The 18919-nt window shown below is 44.2% G+C and overlaps 1 protein-coding gene across 1 annotated transcript in view; it reads right to left on the bottom strand.

The window, feature by feature from the left end:
* Window positions 1-17500, bottom strand: part of LOXHD1 (lipoxygenase homology PLAT domains 1) — a 328148-nt gene extending 310648 nt beyond the window's left edge. The window contains exons 1-3 of the mRNA XM_040336339.1: window positions 17378-17500; window positions 13162-13320; window positions 10616-10814 (exon numbers count right to left, since the gene is read on the bottom strand). Of these exons, the coding sequence (XP_040192273.1) occupies window positions 10616-10814; window positions 13162-13308 (346 nt within the window). The 5' untranslated portion in view covers window positions 13309-13320; window positions 17378-17500. The remainder of the gene's footprint in view (window positions 1-10615; window positions 10815-13161; window positions 13321-17377) is intronic.
* Between the last annotated feature and the right edge of the window lie 1419 nt (window positions 17501-18919).

The following is an 18919-nucleotide window of genomic DNA, read 5'->3' as shown; positions in this document are numbered from 1 at the left end:
AGAATTATGAAGAACTGGTACATCATGGTGTGGGGCTGTTTTTTAGCATACGGTACTGGAAAACTACATATCATTGAAGGAGTGATCACTGCCAGTGCCACCTATCAGTGCAGCTCATCGTTGCCAGTGCCCAAAAGTGCAGCTAGCCAGTGCCACCTATCAGTGCAGATCAGTGCCCATTAGTGCATCAGTGCAGGGAGGCAGCTTATTAGTGCATCTCATCAGTGCCATTCAATCAATGCCAGTGCCACCTATCAGTGCCATCCAATTTGTGCTCGATGTAAAAAAAATAAAAAAATAAAAATAAAAATAAAGTATTCTATTTTGGTATCGGGAGTATTTGCGCGAGTACGAGTACTAGCGCAAATACTCAGTATCGGTCCCAAAACCGATACTGTTATCGGTATCGGGACAACCCTAGTTGTGATAATTGATTGCACAGTGAGGCTGCAATTTTTTTCTTTTTTTTTTCGTTTGCGCCCCCCCAAAAATTTTGAGCACCAGCCGCAACTGCCAAGTACTGAAGTTTTGCGCCATTCTACAAATGTAAACAATTTTAAAGTGTGACATGGGCACACTGGCAACAATTAAAGGGCACAGTGACATGCACAGTGGCAACAATGGGCACAGTGGCGACAGTTAAAGGGCACAGTGGTGACAATTGAGGGGCACAGTGGCTGCGTTTGATGGCATGTCACAGTGGTGACAATTGATGGCACAGTGGCTGCGTTTGATGGCATGGCACAGTGGCGACAATTGATGGCACAGTGGCTGCGTTTAATGGCATGGCACAGTGACTGCGTTTAATGGCATGGCACAGTGGTGACAATTGATGGCACAGTGGCTGCGTTTGATGGCATGGCACAGTGACTGCGTTTGATGGCATGGCACAGTGGTGACAATTGATGGCACAGCGACTGCGTTTGATGGCATGACACAGTGGTGACAATTGATGGCACAGTGACTGTGTTTGATGGCATGGCAAAGTGACTGTGTTTGATGGCATGGCACAGCGGCTGCGTTTGATGGCATGGCACAGCGGCTGCGTTTGATAGCATGGCACAGCGGCTGCGTTTGATGGCATGGCACAGCGGCTGAATTTGATGGCATGGCACAGTGACTGTGTTTGATGGCATGGCACAGTGGTGATAATTGATTGCACAGTGAGGCTGCATTTTTTTTTTCGTTTGCGCCCCCCCCAAAAAATTTTGAGCACCAGCCGCAACTGCTACAGTAAGTACTGAAGTTTTGCGCCATTCTACAAATGTACACAATTTTAAAGTGTGACATGTTAGTTATCTATTTACTCGGCGTAACATCATCTTTCACATTATACAAAAAAATTGGGCTAACTATAGCGTTTATTTTTTATTCCCCCCCCAAAAAAAACGTTTAAAAAATTGCTGCGCAAATACCATGTAACATAAAAAGTTGAAACGACCGCCATTTTATTCCCTATGGTGTCTGCTAAAAGAATATATATAATGTTTGGGGGTTCTTAGTAATTTTCTAGCAAAAAAAAATATTTTAACATGTAGGAGAGAAGTGTCAGAATTGGCCTGGATGGCAAGGGGTTAATTACCTTACATGAGTGATATACAAATAATTATTATTATATATTGTTTTTAAGGTAATTTACTATATTTCGAAAAAACTGTACTCAAGCAGCTGGATTAACTGACAAATTACGGAAGTTTGAAGTTATAACTTTCAACCAGTAATTTCACAGTAATTAGATACATAATACATTATTTATGTTATAACATATAGCATAATAATATATGATTTAGCCAGGAGACCCAAATGTTGACCAGTGGTGGGGTAGGACTTTGGCTACCTACCCCCCAAACCTCTGCGACCCCAGTTTTTTTTTTCATGTCAGGTGAGGCCATATCGCTTACTCCTCTGTTGATGTTTATATCCACTGGTAGATGTAATATCTAGTTTATTATTGCACAGTGCCCGGATGTTCATGATATGCTGGATTAGGAGCATTCTGTTATCAGTGTTGTTTTATGTCTGTATGTCGTAAAACTGAAATAAAAATATATAAAAAAAAAAACCTGACAGCAGTTCTAACCCTTCCCTACTCTATCCACAACTTAGATTAAAGCTTTACTTGATGCTGGGTTTTAAAATGTAGTGTGCTTAGTAAAAATATATTCTAGCTTTCCTTCAGACTGTATGTATGTCAAAACCTCTTTCCTGGAAACACGGGCAGAAGTGAGAGTAAATCGCTACAAATTGGAACAGGTGTCCCCAGTGAAAGCTTTCTGCTCACTCCCTTGTTCCACTGACAACTGTAATGCAGCACACACACGACCGTTATTCATGTCATTGAAAAAAACAAAGTTTTTCTCGACATGATTCCTCTCAAGCCTGCCTTGCATACACACGGTCGTGAAAAAAAATGCTCGAGCAAAGTGCGGTGACGTACAACACGTACGACGGCACTATAAAGGGGAAGTTCCATTCGAATGGCGCCACCCTTTGGGCTGCTTATGCTAATTTCCCCATCTCATAACTTGCTTCTGAGCGTGCGCATTTTTTCCACCCTCGTTAAAGCGCACACCCGACCTTTTTTCATGATGTGAAAAACGACAAGAAAAAATAGAGCAGGTTCTACATTTTTACTGTCCATTTTTCTCGTCGAGAAAAATGCCCTGGAGCCCACACACGACCGTTTTTCACGACCAATTTAAAAGATGGCATTTTTCTCATCATGAAAAACGGTCGTGTGTACGCGGCATAACATTTTGGATTTTACATAATTTTTTGTGGTGGTGACAATTACAAATAGATGGGAGAACCACCCACAAAGTTGGGACAAAAACAATAATAAAAAAAAACAAGATAGTGGCTCTAATACTATACTACTACCCTGTTAAAAACTTACCGTATTTATCGCGGTATAACGCATACTCCCGCGTATACCACGCACCCCTAAATTTGCTCTCGAAATTCCTGTAAAAAAAAATGTTATATGATTTTATTACTTACAGTTTTGGTGTCTTCCCAGTGTCCATCGTCCGGTCCGGCGTCCGTCTGCGGCCTCGATGGTGTCCTCCTGGCTTCTCCAGTGCGCGCCTCAAGTCGAGTCTCCGCTTCCCGCGCTCAGTATGAACGCCTCCGCCGACATATACCGAGTGCAGTACACTCGGGTACATTCGGCAAGGCTCGGCTTCGCTCGCGCTCACGCTCTGTGACGTTTATGCGTGAGCACGAGCGAAGCCGAGCCTAGCCGAATGTACCCGAGTGTACTGCACTCGGTATATGTCGGCGCAGGATTTCAAACTGAGCGCGGGAAGCGGCTATTGGCGTATATCGCGCACCCACGATTTTCCCCTTATTTTAAGGGGAAAATAGTGCGCGATATACGCCGATAAATACGGTACATAAGTTTGACTGTACTTCTGTGAACTGAAATGGGATTGAATGCCATCTATGGTCTACGTTCCACCAATCCCTTTATGGAAAAAGCCTGTCCCTGCTCTCCGAAGGGAAAACTACTCAAGGCAACAACACATCTCCTACCGTTCTCCTGACACTGGTGTCTCTTCTTCCACCCCATCACCGGTGTCAGTAACGTCCGTCCTATTGTCAGTTAATCAGGTGTCAGGGATATTGTCCGATCAGATCGATTGAAGGCAGCCCATGACTTATAAAGTCTTGTGCGCATGGGTACGACAGTCCATAGAGCCAAGGAGGAGAAAGGTCCCCAAGCTCTCCCGTATGGGATTTAGTCACACTGCCTTGCTAAACGAGAAGCCTCTCAAGTTTAATGAGTTCTTTAAAAAAATATGAAGCTTGAAGGGAGCGATGGAACCTCGGAGAGCGTGACGGGTGGAAGGATACGGAGAGACCAACGTGACTTAGAAATGACTTTCTTTTGCCCGGTTTCAATCAATTGACATATTTCCACTCCTACTACGGCGGCGTCTCCCATTCCCATCTGAAAGGCTTCCATTACCTTTTGTTTACACATCGTAACAAAACGATGACGCTCGGCTAAGGTTCCTTGCATGGATTAAATTCTTTTCCAGGGACACTGCCATTAGGAGGCCACCGGTGATTTTAAAGTAGATGTAAACTCTAACTGGGTGACATTTGGTTTGCTAAAGCACTGTGCATCTTAACCACTTAACACCCGGACCATATTGCTGCCCAAAGACCAGAGCACTTTTTGCGATTCGGCACTGTAACGCTTTAACTGACAATTGCGCGGTCGTGCGACGTGGCTCCCAAACAAAATTGGCGTCCTTTTTTCCCCACAAATAGAGCTTTCTTTTGGTGGTATTTGATCACCTCTGCGGTTTTTAGTTTTTGAGCTATAAACAAAAATAGAGCGACAATTTTGAAAAAAAATGAATATTTTTTACTTTTTGCTATAATAAACATCCCCAAAAATATATAAAAAAACATTTTTTTTCCTCAGTTTAGGCCGATACGTATTCTTCTACATATTTTGACACATTTTTGGGACCATTGGCATTTTTATAGCGATCAGTGCTAGAAAAATGCATTGGATTACTATAAAAAATGAAGGGGTTAACACTAGGGGGCGGGGAAGGGGTTAAGTATGTTCCCTGGGTGTGTTCTAACTGTAGAGGGGGTGGCCTCACTAGGGGAAATGACCGATCTTCTGTTCATACCAGTTTCAGCAGACATGTTCGGTCGTCTGTACAGCCGAGCGGACAGGTTTCCAGCGGACATTTGTCCACCCGACCGTTTTCGAGCGTACAAATGTTTCTTAGCATGCTAAGAAACATGTCTGCTGGAATCCTGTCCGTCGGACATGTTCGGTCGTCTGTACAGACTTACCGTACATGTCCGAGCGGCCGCCATCCCTCGCATGCGTCGAATCACTTCGACTCATGCGTGGAAGCATTGAACTTCCAGGGCCGCGCACGTCGCCGCGTCGACGGCGCGGCCTCGTCACCGCGTATCGTGCACGCATGGATTTCTGTATGATGGTGTGTACAGCCATCATACAGAAATCTCCGGGCAGGCATGTCCGCTGAAAACGGTCCGGCGGGCCGTTTTCATCGGACATGTTTGCCCGTGTGTACGAGGCCTAAGTGTTACAAGGTCTCAGGTGTGAATGGGGAGCAGGTGTGTTAAATTTGGTGTTATCGCTCTCACTCTCTCATACTGGTCACTGGAAGATCAACATGGCACCTCATGGCAAAGAACTCTCTGAGGATCTGAAAAAAAAAATTGTTGCTCTACATAAAGATGACCTAGGCTATAAGAAGATTGCCAAGACCCTGAAACTGAGCTGCAGCACGATGGCCAAGACCATACAGCAGTTTAACAGGACAGGTTCCCCTCAGAACAGGCCTCGTCATGGTCGACCAAAGAAGTTGAATGCACATGCTCAGCGTCATATCCAAAGGTTGTCTTTGGGAAATAGACGTTTGAGTGCTGCCAGCATTGCTGCAGAGGTTGAAGGGGTGGGGGGTCAGCCTGTCAGTGCTCAGACCATACGCCTCACACTGCATCAAATAGGTCTGCATTTACACTGTTATACAAGCTGTACACTCACTACTTTACATTGTAGCAAAGTGTCATTTCTTCAGTGTAGTCACATGAAAAGATAGAATAAAATAAAATGTGAGGGGTGTACTAACTTTTGTGAGATTGCAATGGATTACTTTATACACACTACATATGTATTCCTCCCCCCTTTCAGATATTATGTTCCCAGATTTGAAATACAGCACAGGAAAAATCTGCTACCGAGAGAGACCCGGAGAAGAGTAATGTGTCAGAGACTTCAGCTTTTCTGGCCGGTAATGTGATCTGCAGCTTGGCGTCTTGCTGTTATCCGTGTAACAACAGCGCTCATGTTACAGGTGCAATGTGCAACACAGATGTAGATTAGAGCACAGCACGACCGATAACAGTGCTTACCATACACACCTATGTAATGATACATAATAGTACAGCCTGCATTATGTCAAGAGCTGTTCTCCACATGTCTATTGTCAGTCAGACTTCGATAGGGTTGTCCCGATACCACTTTTTTAGGACCGAGTACAAGTACCAATACTTTTTATCAAGTACTCGCCGATACCGATTACCGATACTTTTTTTTAATCTCATGTGACAGTGGCACATGTGTCAGTATTTTTTTTTTTCTACAATTCTTTTTATTTATTTTTTACAATTTGTTTAATTTTTTATTTTATTTTTTTTACAAAGCTTTCTTTTTTTTTTTTAAGGGGGTGGGGAGGAATGGACAGTGTCACTGTATTTTTATTTTTTTTTACAATTTTTTTTTATTATTTATTGCAATTCCTTTATTTTTATTTTTTATATCAGCCCTGTTGGGGGGCTTTGGTGACATATCAGGGGTCTTAACAGACCTCTCACATCTCCCCTCTGAGACAGGGAAAGGGAATAGGAACACTGATTCCCCAGTCCCTTTCTCATCAGCATCAGCTGCACTGAAAATGAATGGAGAGAAGACAGCGGCTTCTTTTCATTCATAAACTGAAATATTGTAAACACAGTTTACAATGTTTCAGTTATGTGAATGTACAGAGTCATCACTGACTCTGTAAATTTTTTCACAACGAGAAAAACGATGAGAAAAAATAGAGCAGGTCCTAAATTTTTAATGGCCATTTTTCGCGCTGAGAAAAATGCTCTGGAGCCCACACACGATCATTTTTAACGACCAATTAAAAAAATTGCATTTTTCTCGTCATAAAAACGGTCATGTGTACGCGGCATAAGCAAGAGGCACAACTTACCAAACACGGCCATGAAGACCAAGGAACTCTCCAAACAAGTAAGGGACAATGTTGTTGAGAAGTACAAGTCAGGGTTAGGTTATAAAAAAACATCCAAATCTTTGATGATCCCTAGGAGCCCCATCAAATCTATCATAACAAAAATGGAAAGAACATGGCACAACAGCAAACCTGCCAAGAGACGTCCGCACACCAAAACTCATGGACCGGGCAAGAAGGGCATTAATCGGAGAGGCAGCACAGAGACCTAAGGTAACCCTGGAGGAGCTGCAGAGTTCCACAGCAGAGACTGGAGTATCTGTACATAGGACGACAATAAGCCGTACGCTCCATAGAGTTGGGCTTTATGGCAGAGTGGCCAGAAGAAAGCCATTACTTTCAGCAAATAACAAAATGGCACGTTTTGAGTTTGTGAAAAGGCATGTGGAAGACTCCTAAAATGTATGAAGGAAGGTGCTCTGGTCTCATGCTAGTTCCTTGGCTGTCTTGTTCATCCAGTGTCTTCTTTACTTTCTAAAGGCAAATGAATTCACATATGCCCCGAGTCAAATCTCAGAGCAGGCAGAACGATTTACGATCCGGCTGTTCTGTGTTGCCGGCTGGGTAGGGGCAGTGTGGTGCACGATTCAGTGCATCACCCGCCCTCTTTTTTTGTGTTTTATTTTGTTTTGTTCAAGCTTTATTTGAAGTGTACAAAATGTACACTTCATTCACTGCAATGCAGGGGCGGCCCGTCCATTATGGGCGCACAATGCTTCCCTTTTTCCACCACCGCGGCCCTCCCTATCCATGCGCCTGGCCCCTTTCAGGACACTGGGCACATGAATGCCTATGGCGGGGGTGGGTGAGGCTCTAATAGGCTTCAAAATAGGATGGGCTCTGGACGCAGAGCATTGGGTCCGGTGCCCACCCAGTTGTGTTAAGACAACGAATGAATATTCACTGTTGCAATACTGATCCTCCTCCCGGTCAACCGGGAAGCAGGTCTGATACCCATCACCCAATTGGCTGAAAGCACAGGTGATCCTATTGGATTAAAGGTAAGAAGTGATTTTCGCGCCAAAAAAATTATTAACTAAAACGTGGAATAAATAAAAATATATCAAAGCTGCTCCCCTAGAGAAAAAAAGGAAGGATTATTAAACCTCTTGATCCAGTGAATAATTGAGTGATAGGGGGCGCTGGTGCAATAAGGATAACCTTATAATAATGTGTCAAAAAGGTGTAAACCAAATTGAACATACATAAATATGTGAATAAATATGTGCAAATCTAACACTCACAATAAAAATTGCAAGTAAAGGTGATAAATACAGAAATAAAGGGGCGCCCCCCTGAAGACGTAATACGAAACGATCGTCGGCGGCGTAGCCTGGTCACGCTTTGAATCTGATCCCCCATCCGCACCTGTCTATTGCGAGGTGATAGGAGGACGCACGCCGACACGGGAGTTGCGGCAGCTGCCTCCTTTTCTGAGCCTGCAGACCCAGTGCCGGGATGGGCACTTGTTAGCGCAAGTGGCCACTTGGCCCCGCTTTGTTTTTGACTACTTTTTTACAATAAACCGGTTGCACTATGAGCTGTCTTTGTATTTTCATGTCCCATCTGTAAACTCCGTGGAGAGGTGTAGCCTGTGACAACAGTGGATGACGCATCATATGCTTGCAGGCATTAATCTGCACAAGCGATTTTGGCTTCCTTTTAATTAAGAAAGTCCAATCGCTCTGGTAAGAGCCCATTTCTATCAGCACTTCCTTAGTGTCATCTTATAAGCGGTGTTAGAATTTAATTATATGCACATGATCTGAGAAGATTGCATGTTCCTCTGATTTCCATATATAAGCTGAAGTGTTATCATTTGGGAGAGTGGATAATCATCACTTTAGGATTTCACGGACAGTGTTTATCATTTTTTATTTTCTTCTTTTGGACTTTTCTTGGCCCATGGCTTTGGGAGCACTGTTTCCTTACTGTGTTTTGCTTTTAGATTGTTCACCTTTATACATAATATTGGTTATTGGCACTGCTTATCAATTTTATATATTTATATTTATTTCTGTATTTATCACCTTTACTTGCAATTTTTATTGTGAGTGTTAGATTTGCACATATTTATTCACATATGTATGTATGTTCAATTTGGTTTACACCTTTTTGACACATTATAATAAGGTTATCCTTATTGCACCAGCGCCCCCTATCACTCAATTGATCCTATTGGATGCCTAGGAGGAGGGGAGGAGACGCATGGCGGAAGCGAGGAGGAGAAGACACAGGAGCCGCTGCCCAATATACGCCGCAGCCGGATGTCTGCCGACGACACGATCCCCACCGATGGTCGATGTCCCCAATGCTGCCCGATGTGCCCACCAATGCCCGATCCCCATCGCTGCCCGATGTGCCTGCCGCCTAGATGGGGCAAGTGGCGTTTGACCGGCAGACAGCTCAGGGGGGGGGGGGGGTTGGTGGTATGCCGACCCCCCCCAAACAAAAAAACACCAGCCACCAGTGCTGCATTGTTAGGCAATGCACTGCACTTTGCTGACCGGTAATGCATGTCTGCATTTTATCGCAGCATGCTGAAGCGCAGCGCTAGGCTGCATTGCAGTGTAAATGGGACACAAAGGAAACAATTGTTTCTCGTGTGTCCCTGCGGTGACAGATGTTTTCTCATGCTGTAAAACGACTGCCACCGCATATAGTGTGAATTGGCCCTAAAGCCTCATGCACAAGAGTCGTTTTTTTCATTCAACCCAGTAGGGCTCAACTAAAGAAACTGACAGCTCAGGAGGTGCCGCTGTACTAACTATCAATTGTTAGTGCCACAATCTACTCCGCTGTGCTATTGTGTTTTGACAGGAGGGCGGCCTCCTCACCAGAACACTCCAGTTAGCTATTGGCTGAGAGCGCTGATTGGGAGCCAGTAAAAAAGCCCTTTTTTCGGTCATGCGCCTTCGACAGAATTCAGCCAAATGGCCGGCTTCTGTTGGAACGACTTCAGTACACGGACCGGATTACGGACACTTTCTATTGAAATGGCCGATGCCACTCGACATTCGGCCCGTGTGTACTAGGCTTAAGTCTCTGACTTGAAACAAAGTTTGCAGAATAATGGCGCATACACACGCGCTGAAGTTCCGACAACAAATGTTCAATGTGAGCTTGTTGTCGGAAATTCCGACCGTGTGTATGCTCCATCGGACATTTGCTGTCGGAATTTCCGACAACAAACATTTGAGAGCTGGTTCTCAAATTTTCCGACAACAAAATCCGTTCTAGTAAATTCCGATCGTGTGTGGACAATTCCGACGCACAAAATTCCACGCATTCTCTGAATCAAGAACAAGACGGGAGCGCTGGGTCAGGTAAAACTAGCGTTCGTAATGGAGATAGCACATTCGTCACGCTGTAACGGACTGAAAAGCACAAGGCTGAAAAGCGCAAATCGTCTCTCACCAAACTTCTACTAACACAAGATTAGCAGAAGGAGCCGAAATGGTGGCGCGATCGGTATTGAACTTCGCTTTTAAAGTGCCGTCGTACGTGTTGTACGTCACCACGTTCTTGGCGATCAAAGTTACAACAACATTTGCGCAACCATGTGTATGCAAGACAAGTTTGAGCCAACATCCATCGGAAAGAAATCCACGGTTTTGTTGTCGGAATGTCTGATCGTGTGTACGCGGCATAAAAGTTTTGTCCAGACTCTGGCTTTGTTCAAGGTCTGTGCAGGCCAGGGAGATTCAGGCAGTTAGCATTTTGAGAAATAGTCCAGCAATGGCAGCTTCAGAACTTTTCCCTACTCAACTGTTAGTTTTGGATCCAGGTATATTAGAAGTACAAGCGCTGTCTCTTACCAGTATGGTCGCCCACTTTTCCATCTAGTTGGTGCTGAGAAGTTTTACTGCTGGGCGTTAAGGTTCGGCTGAGCTGGCAGTCGGCATTGTACAGGGAGAACCACCGGTGGCACGGAAACTGCCATGACTTGTCTCGGTTTGTGTTGGTGACTGTGATTTCGTTCACATACCAGGCGTGTTGTTGTTCCAAGCCATCGTGCTGTGTAAAAAAAACAAGAGTGAACTTTATGTTTAATCTTTTTAATAAATGTTTGGCTTTGGCGCCCCTGTGCCCGCCCCCCAGGTGTTGATGATGGGCGCTCCCTGATTCACCACAACGATGTGAGCACCTTACATAATAACCATTGGTAACAAGCGGGAACATTATTGTTTACATACAATATGTTATGTCATTGACTGTTGCATTTTCTTACATATAGTACTGCCCTACTGTCATGGATATGCAGTAATGTTTGTCTGGCAGCTTACCTTTCTCTCCATGTGTTCACCTTAGAGGCCAGACACTCTCACCTGGCTGCTTTTATCATCTCTCCTCCCTGTATGGCTCCACCCCAGGCCATATCAGGAACTCTATATTAACCAGTGCACTGCAGGTCTGCCTTGCTGATCAACGTTGTTTGTTAAGCATTGTGTGTTTGGGTTCCTGCTTGCCGTGTGCTACGTTTATCTCTGTGTACCGATCTTGGCTTGTCCCCGACTATGCCCGTTTGCTTGTGACCCTGACCCTTGGCCTGTCCTTTGTTTATCCTTGTCTGCTTGTCACCCTGACCTTGGCTTACCCCTCACTATCTCTTGTATCCTGAGGGGATGCTTCCCCTCTCTCCTCTATGCCCTACAGAGCGTGAGCAGGGGGACTCTGGGGGCCGCGGCCTGGATTCAGTTGTAGTTAAGGCCATCCTCACCACTAGAGGCTCTGGTGAATACCTGCTGAAACTTAGACTCCGCGCCCTGGGGAATCTTGAGCACAAGCTTCCTGTGGGATCCCTGTTTGTCCTTCAGTGGACCTGCCTTCCATATCCACTCTGTGTTCCATCTGCAGCAGTCTGCCATAGGGTTCACTACCTTGCGGTGCACGCCTGACTCCAATGGGGTGCATCTGTCATCTGGCCACAGGTGACCTGACACCTACTACTAGCAATGAGGGTGCTGAGGAAGCCTTGAATCGGCGAAACGTTGACCAGACTCCCAGAAATACTATATACAGTATATATAATTTACTTACTATTTCTGGTAGCTTTAGTGGGGTATATGTTTGGTACTGTGTCCACATTTTGACCTTGTGGAGGCAGCTCATGTTTACACTTTTTATATGTAATTTTTAACCCATTTTGACTAAATGTATATTTTATGTGTTGTATTTTTATGGTCTCCCATATTGAGCCCTAAGGGCCCTTTTCCACATAAGAATCCCGTGAGGATCTGTACCTTTCATATCCACTTGCTCAGTAGAGATTGCTCCCTTGTGTGCAGGGAACGCCCTATCAGATCTCTGCTCTCCCCTATGGGGGGGATCGGATGAACATGGACCGTCTGTCCATGTTCATCCAATCCGCTCTGCAGATGGATGGAAAAATAGGATTAGGGACTGCAGAATCGGACCATAGCGGGGACCGAATGCATCGGGTGTCAGCGGATGTTCATCCGCTGACACCCGCTATCCCATAGGGATACATCTATGTCCGTATTTCATCCGACAGGTGTAAGTGACTTACACCGTCGGATCTTAGGCTGCAATCTCACGCTGGCCGCTAGGTGGCGCTTCCGTTCGTATACGCGAGGAATATGCAAATGAGGAGTTACGCTGATTCAGAAACAAACGACCGCCCGGCGCTTTTTTTTTACGTCGTTTGCGTTCGGCTTTTTCCGGCGTATAGTTACCCCTGCTATATGCGGCGTATCCTATGTTAAGTATGGCCGTCGTTCCCGGGTCGAATTTTTAATTTTTTAAGTCGTTTGCGTAAGTTGTTCGCGAATACAGATGGACGTAATTTACGTTCACGTCAAAACCAATGACGGCCTAGCGACGTCATTTAGAGCAATGCAAGCTGGGAAATTTAGCGGACGGCGCATGTGCAGTTCGTTCGGCGCGGGGACGTGCCTGATTTAAATGTTACACACCCCCTAGCCGCGGAATTTGAATTCCGCCGGGGGATTTACGATACGCCGCCGCAACTTTTGAGGCAAGTGCTTTCTGAATAAAAATCTCCCAGGAAAACATGTGCCTATAGCGGGAATTTTTTTTTGTTCCTTTTTCACATGTTCACTTGAATGGGCCGCCCTACGCCCCAAAGAAGCACCTGTACTTTTTTGGTGCCTTTTTTTACTATGCTTTTTGATGCGTTTGCAGCCCGTTTGGTACCCGTGCTTGGGGTGCCATTAATATTCAATGACAATGTAAGCCCGTTGTGCGTTTGCAGTGCGTTTCCAAAGTGTTCAGCAAAGCGTGCATTTTCTGTGTGGTTTGTCGCACGATCAAAAACGCAGAGATGCGAACGTGGGCCTTAGACCCGGGTCAGTTGAACGTTTCCTCCTGTAAGTACACCTACCTCCAGAGTTATGCTTTTAATGTCCCCGATCTCCGGCCCATAAACTTTGAAGGTGTGAGTTGAACCTTTGTTGAATTTAAATTCAGAGTCCGGAGTGGATTTTTTATACAGCTGGGTCTTGTTCACCTTCCCTTTGCTTCCTTTCATCTGTATGTAGACCTGGGCAAATGAAATAATAAAACACAACTTAAAATATGCAATTTTTTTATTGTAGTACATGCATTGGTAATGTGTCAGTGTAACACTCCCATATTTGTTCAGGCATCATACATGATCGGCTTCCTGGGCTGAGACAATATAAAAAGAAAAAGAACGGGGTCTCTTTTACGCCATCACTCTTCTATGTTTCTAAATTGACAGCGGTGATGGAGGCGACTTGTAACTTGGTGCAACTGCACGGAGATCAAAAAAATGATTTGGTAGTCTTCAAAAATATATATTGTTTTTTTTTTAGGGCTGTGGAAATTAACTATTAATTCCTCGATTAATCGTAATTTTTTTTGATTGATCAAAATTCTTTCGATCGGTACTCACCTCTCTGCCGGCATCCGAGTCTTCAGGGAGTTCCATCGGAGATACGGTGATGACAAGGCAGTGGAGTAGCGTGGGGGGGGCCAGGGGGGTGATTACCCCGGGTGCAAAATTTAGAGGGGTGCAGCGGCAGGTGGCAGGTTACCTGCAGCTCTTCTCCTGCGCTGTACAGTCTAGGAGACTGTGAGCTCTTCCGCTTCGCTATGAGAATGAAGTTGCGATGCTGTCCCAGCTTAGGCTCCAGCGGTGAACTTGACACAGCAGTGAGTAAATGTACATTGAAGACCATCCATGATGATCCCGGGGATTGTGACCGTGCAGAGACTGGGGGGGAAGGAGGAGGGCAGGTCAGTATAGAAATCAGGTAGGTCAGTGTAGTGGTCAGTATAGAAATCAGGTAGGTCAGTGTAGTGGTCAGTATAGAAATCAGGTAGGTCAGTGTAGTGGTCAGTATAGAAATCAGTTAGGTCAGTGTAGTGGTCAGTATAGCAATCCGATAGGTCAGTTTAGTGGTCAGTGTAGGAATCAGGTAGGTTAGTATAGTGATCAGGTAGGTCGGTGTAGGAATCAGGTTGGTCAGTACTATTGTACTAGTGGAAAGGGACTTAGAGTGCTAAAAATCTGCGGGTTGGGGGCGCAAATCTCTTGCCCTGCCCTTGGCGCTGACAACCCACGCTACGCCACTGCGTCACGGACACCGGCGGGGCTTGCCGTGTCCATCTGAAGGACTCCTTTGCTGTGCCTTCATATCTGCATGCCGGCGGGACCTCACTATCTGCCACACGCAAGGGCTGTTACACTTCCTCTATCAACCTGGGATTCTACAGCCATCCACTGGGAGTTGTGATAGTTCCCTTCACGGGACATCTACATGTCAACGGACTGATGTTAACTCCTCCTCATCTGGATTCAGCAGTGATATCGTTGTACACATTTTTATACCAGTATCATACTTAGCTACATATTTTTATGACTGCTTTTGCTACCGTTTGGTATTACTCGCACCATTTTTACAGTTTATGTGCTACATCGATTTTATCTCCAGTGCAATATTTATTTTGTTACCTACTTGAAGACTATAATGCCGTGTACACACGATCGTTTTTTCCGATGAAAAAAGTCAGATGGACTTTTTTCATCGGAGAAACCGATCGTGTGTGGGCCCAATCTGACTTTTTTCCATCGGTGTAAAAAAAAATATAACATGTTTTACATTTTTCCGATGACAAAAAAACAATAGTAAATTCCGATCGTCTGTGTGGAACTTCATCGGAGAAAAATCCACTCATGCTCAGAATCAAGTCGACGCATGCTCAGAAGCATTAAACTTCATTTTTCTCGGCTCCTCGTGGTGTTTTACGTCACTGTTTTGGCACAGTCGGAAATTAGTCCGATAGTGTGTATGCAAGACTGATGAAAGTCAGCTACATCGGAATTCCGACGAAGAAATCCGATCGTGTGTACACGGCTTAAAAGTTTTAATGCTATTCCCATCGAGCGTTGCCTTTGTGTGTTTTCTGCATCCTGCTATCCATCTTTCCAGTGGTTGGTAGCTGCACTGGGAATCAGCCTGCAAGGTGATCAGTTAAAAGTAGTTGGATCTGTATGTGCGTTATAATTTATCGAAATTAGTCAATAAATCGATTTAAAAAAAAATCGATTAATCGAACACCAAAATTTTAATCAGTAACAGCCCTTAATTTTTTTTGGATTAAATTATTGGGAGTTACATATATATCTCATTATATAAAAATATATGTCCATCAGATGAGTAGAGCTACAATGATTCACCAGGGGGAAGGGGGCTCTGTTGACACCCCTGCAACAGCCATCCCTCAGGGGAAAAAATGTACTTATCAATTGAACCCCCCCCCCCACCACCACCATCACTACCCCCGTCCCCAAAAATACATGGGCAGGGTGATGTCTATTAGACATGTGCACTGCCGAAAAATGTGTTCGTTTTCATCTCATTTGTTTTGTTTTTTTCGGAAATTTTTTAATTTCGAATTTGAAAATTCAGAAATTCTAAAATTCGGAATTTAGAAAATTCAGAAGTTAGAAAATTAAAAATTTTTCAAAAACCCGGAAATTAGAAAATCTGGAAATTCTAAAATTGTGAAATTTGTTCATTTTCGTTTCATTCGTTTTTTTGTTTTTTTTTCAGAAATGAAATTCAGAATACAGAAATTCAGAAATTCGAAGATTCAGAAATTCAAAAAATTCGGAATTCGGAAATTCAGAAATTAGAAAATATGGAAATCCAAAAATAATAAAAAATATCCAAATATTCAAAATAATAACCAACTAATAATAAATAACTATTAAATGATAGGTATTGGAATTTCCTTTCAAATTTGGCTGTAACGTAACGAATATGAATTTATCTGAAGTTACAAATTACCCGAAATAACGAATGCTGCATCTAAACAAATGGAACAGAACAAATTAATAATACATAATAATTTGTTACATTCCATTTGTTTAGATGCAGCATTCGTTATTTCAGATAATTTTTAACTTCAGATAAATTTGTATTCGTTATGTTCACTAACAGCCAAATTTGGAAGGAAATTCCAATACCTATCATTTAATAGTTTAGTAATAGTTAGGTTATTATTAGTTAGTTATTTTTTCGCTTTTTAGAATTTTGGGATTTCGGGGTTATATCCACAAAGATCCGGCGTAACTTAATTTTTCCCCATTTAAGTTACACTGCCTTAAAATTTCTACCTAAGTGCCCGATCCACAAAGCACTTACCTAGAAATTTTTGGCTGTGTAACTTAAATTCCGCCGGCGCAAGGCGTTCCTCTTTTCATGGGGGCGATTCCCATTTAAATTAGGCGCGCTCCCGCGCCGGCCGTACTGCGCATGCTCGTGACGTCATTTTCCCGACGTGCATAGCGCGAAATTACGTTACGCCGAGCTTTGTGGATTGCGACGGGTCAATAAATTTGCGTCGGGAAAAAAAAAAGATACAGCGCGAAAAAAATAATTCAAAACAAAAAAAAAAACGCGTCGCTGGTTTACACTTTGTAAAAGCAGCCCTAATTTTGCGTTTGCAAACTAATACTTACGGAGAAAAAACGAAGCTGAAAAGCTTCGTGGATCTCCGTAAGTGCTAATTTGCATACCCGAGGCGGCATTTCGACACAAAATGCCCCCAGCGGCGGATGCGGTACTGCATCCTAAGATCCGGCAGTGTAAGTCCCTTACACATGTCCGATCTTCTGCCTAACTATGGAAAACTGATTCTGTGGATCAGTTCCATAGTTAGGAACAGGGATACGACGGCGTATCCCTTTTGAGGATCTGGCCCTTCGTTCTTATTTTCGGATTTTCGTTCTTTCGAATTTTCAGATTTTCATACTTTATAATTTTGGGATTTTCAAATTTCCGAATTTAGAATTTCCGAATTTTCAAATTTCCAAAATTCCTAATTCTAAATTTTCGAATTTCTGAACTTTCGAATATTCAAATTTCCTAATATTTGAAAACATTTGTTAAACAGGTTTTTGTTCATTCGGATATTTCCGAATTTCCGAATTTATAAAATCTGTTGAAATTCGTTAAAAAACTAATTCGGAACAAAACGAATTGCACATTCTAATGTCTAAACTCTGGGTTTGCGCCCGTGTTCCCAATTGCAACATCAACCCCCACTGATGTGTCTTTTCGGCTCACCCTTGCGCTGGTTTCCGCATCAGCTTCTTCTCTCCCGTCTTCACCGTTACTTTGTAGAGGACCTTATGGTTGATGCAGAATGAGGGGCGAGCCCAGCTCTGCTGGCGGGAGCACTGTGTGCAACGCTTCTACAAAACAAATTCAACATTTATGAAATCAATAATTTCAAACCTGCTCAAATGAGGCAGGCCGCAGCCAGTTGTGGAAAACATTTAATATTTTTAGATTATAAAAGATCATAACAAGAGAGAAACACATCGATATGGGAAATGCCAGTTTTGCCTGGATGTCACAATGATCCTCTGGCAGACTTTCTTGGGGTGATTTACTAAAATCTGGGTAGCTGTGCATGGCAGCCAATCAGCTTCTAACCGGTCAGTTTGTTTAAAAAAAAAAAATACCTGGATGCTGATTGGCTACCATGCAGACTGCTGCACCAAATTTTGCACTCTCCAGTTAGTAAAATTGTCAGTTTTGTTTATTGTCAGGATTGCTGTGTATTGATGGGGGTGAGCTCCAAACTGGAATCTGGGGGGAGGAAAGCGCTGTACTTGGGGGGGGGGGGGGACTTGGATGTACACAGATCACCCCTCATTCCTGCACCCCGTACACAGCTCACCCTTCAATCCTGCACTCTGTACACAGTTCACCCCTAAACCTTGCACTCCGTACACCCCTCAATACTGCACTCTGTACATAGCTCATCCCTCAATCCTGCACTCCATACATAGCTCACCCCTCAATGCTGCACTCCATACATAGCTCACCCTTCAATCCTGCACTCCATACATAGCTCACCCCTCAATCCTGCACTCCATACATAGCTCACCCCTCAATCATGCACTCCATACATAGCTCACCCCTTAATCCTGCACTCCAGACATAGGTCACCCTTCAATCCTGCACTCCATACATAGGTCACCCCTCAATCCTGCAGTCCATACATAGCTCACCCCTCAATCCTGCACTCTGTAGACGTAGGTCACCCCTCAATCCTGCACTCTGTAGACATAGGTCACCCCTCAATCCTGCACTCTGTAGACGTAGGTCACCCCTCAATCCTGCACTCTGTAGACATAGGTCACCCCTCAATCCTGCACTCTGCAGACATAGGTCACCCCTCAATCCTGCACTCTGTAGACATAGGTCACCCCTCAATCCTGTACTCCGTATATAGCTCACCCCTCAATCCTGCACTTCATACATAGCTCACCCCTCAATCCTGCACTCCATACATAGGTCACCCCTCAATCCTACACTCCATACATAGGTCACCCCTCAATCCTGCACTCCGTACATAGCTCACCCCTCAATACTGCACTCCATACATAGCTCACCCTTCAATCCTGCACTCCATACATAGCTCACCCCTCAATCCTGCACTCCATACATATCTCACCCCTTAATCCTGCACTCCAGACATAGGTCACCCCTCAATCCTGCACTCCATACATAGGTCACCCCTCAATCCTGCAGTCCATACATAGCTCACCCCTTAATCCTGCACTCCATACATAGGTCACCCCTCAATCCTGAACTCTG

This window comes from Rana temporaria, chromosome 1 (assembly GCF_905171775.1).
Source record: "Rana temporaria chromosome 1, aRanTem1.1, whole genome shotgun sequence".
NCBI classification, from domain to species: Eukaryota; Metazoa; Chordata; class Amphibia; order Anura; family Ranidae; genus Rana; species Rana temporaria.
This window is presented reverse-complemented; position numbering and strand designations above follow the sequence as displayed.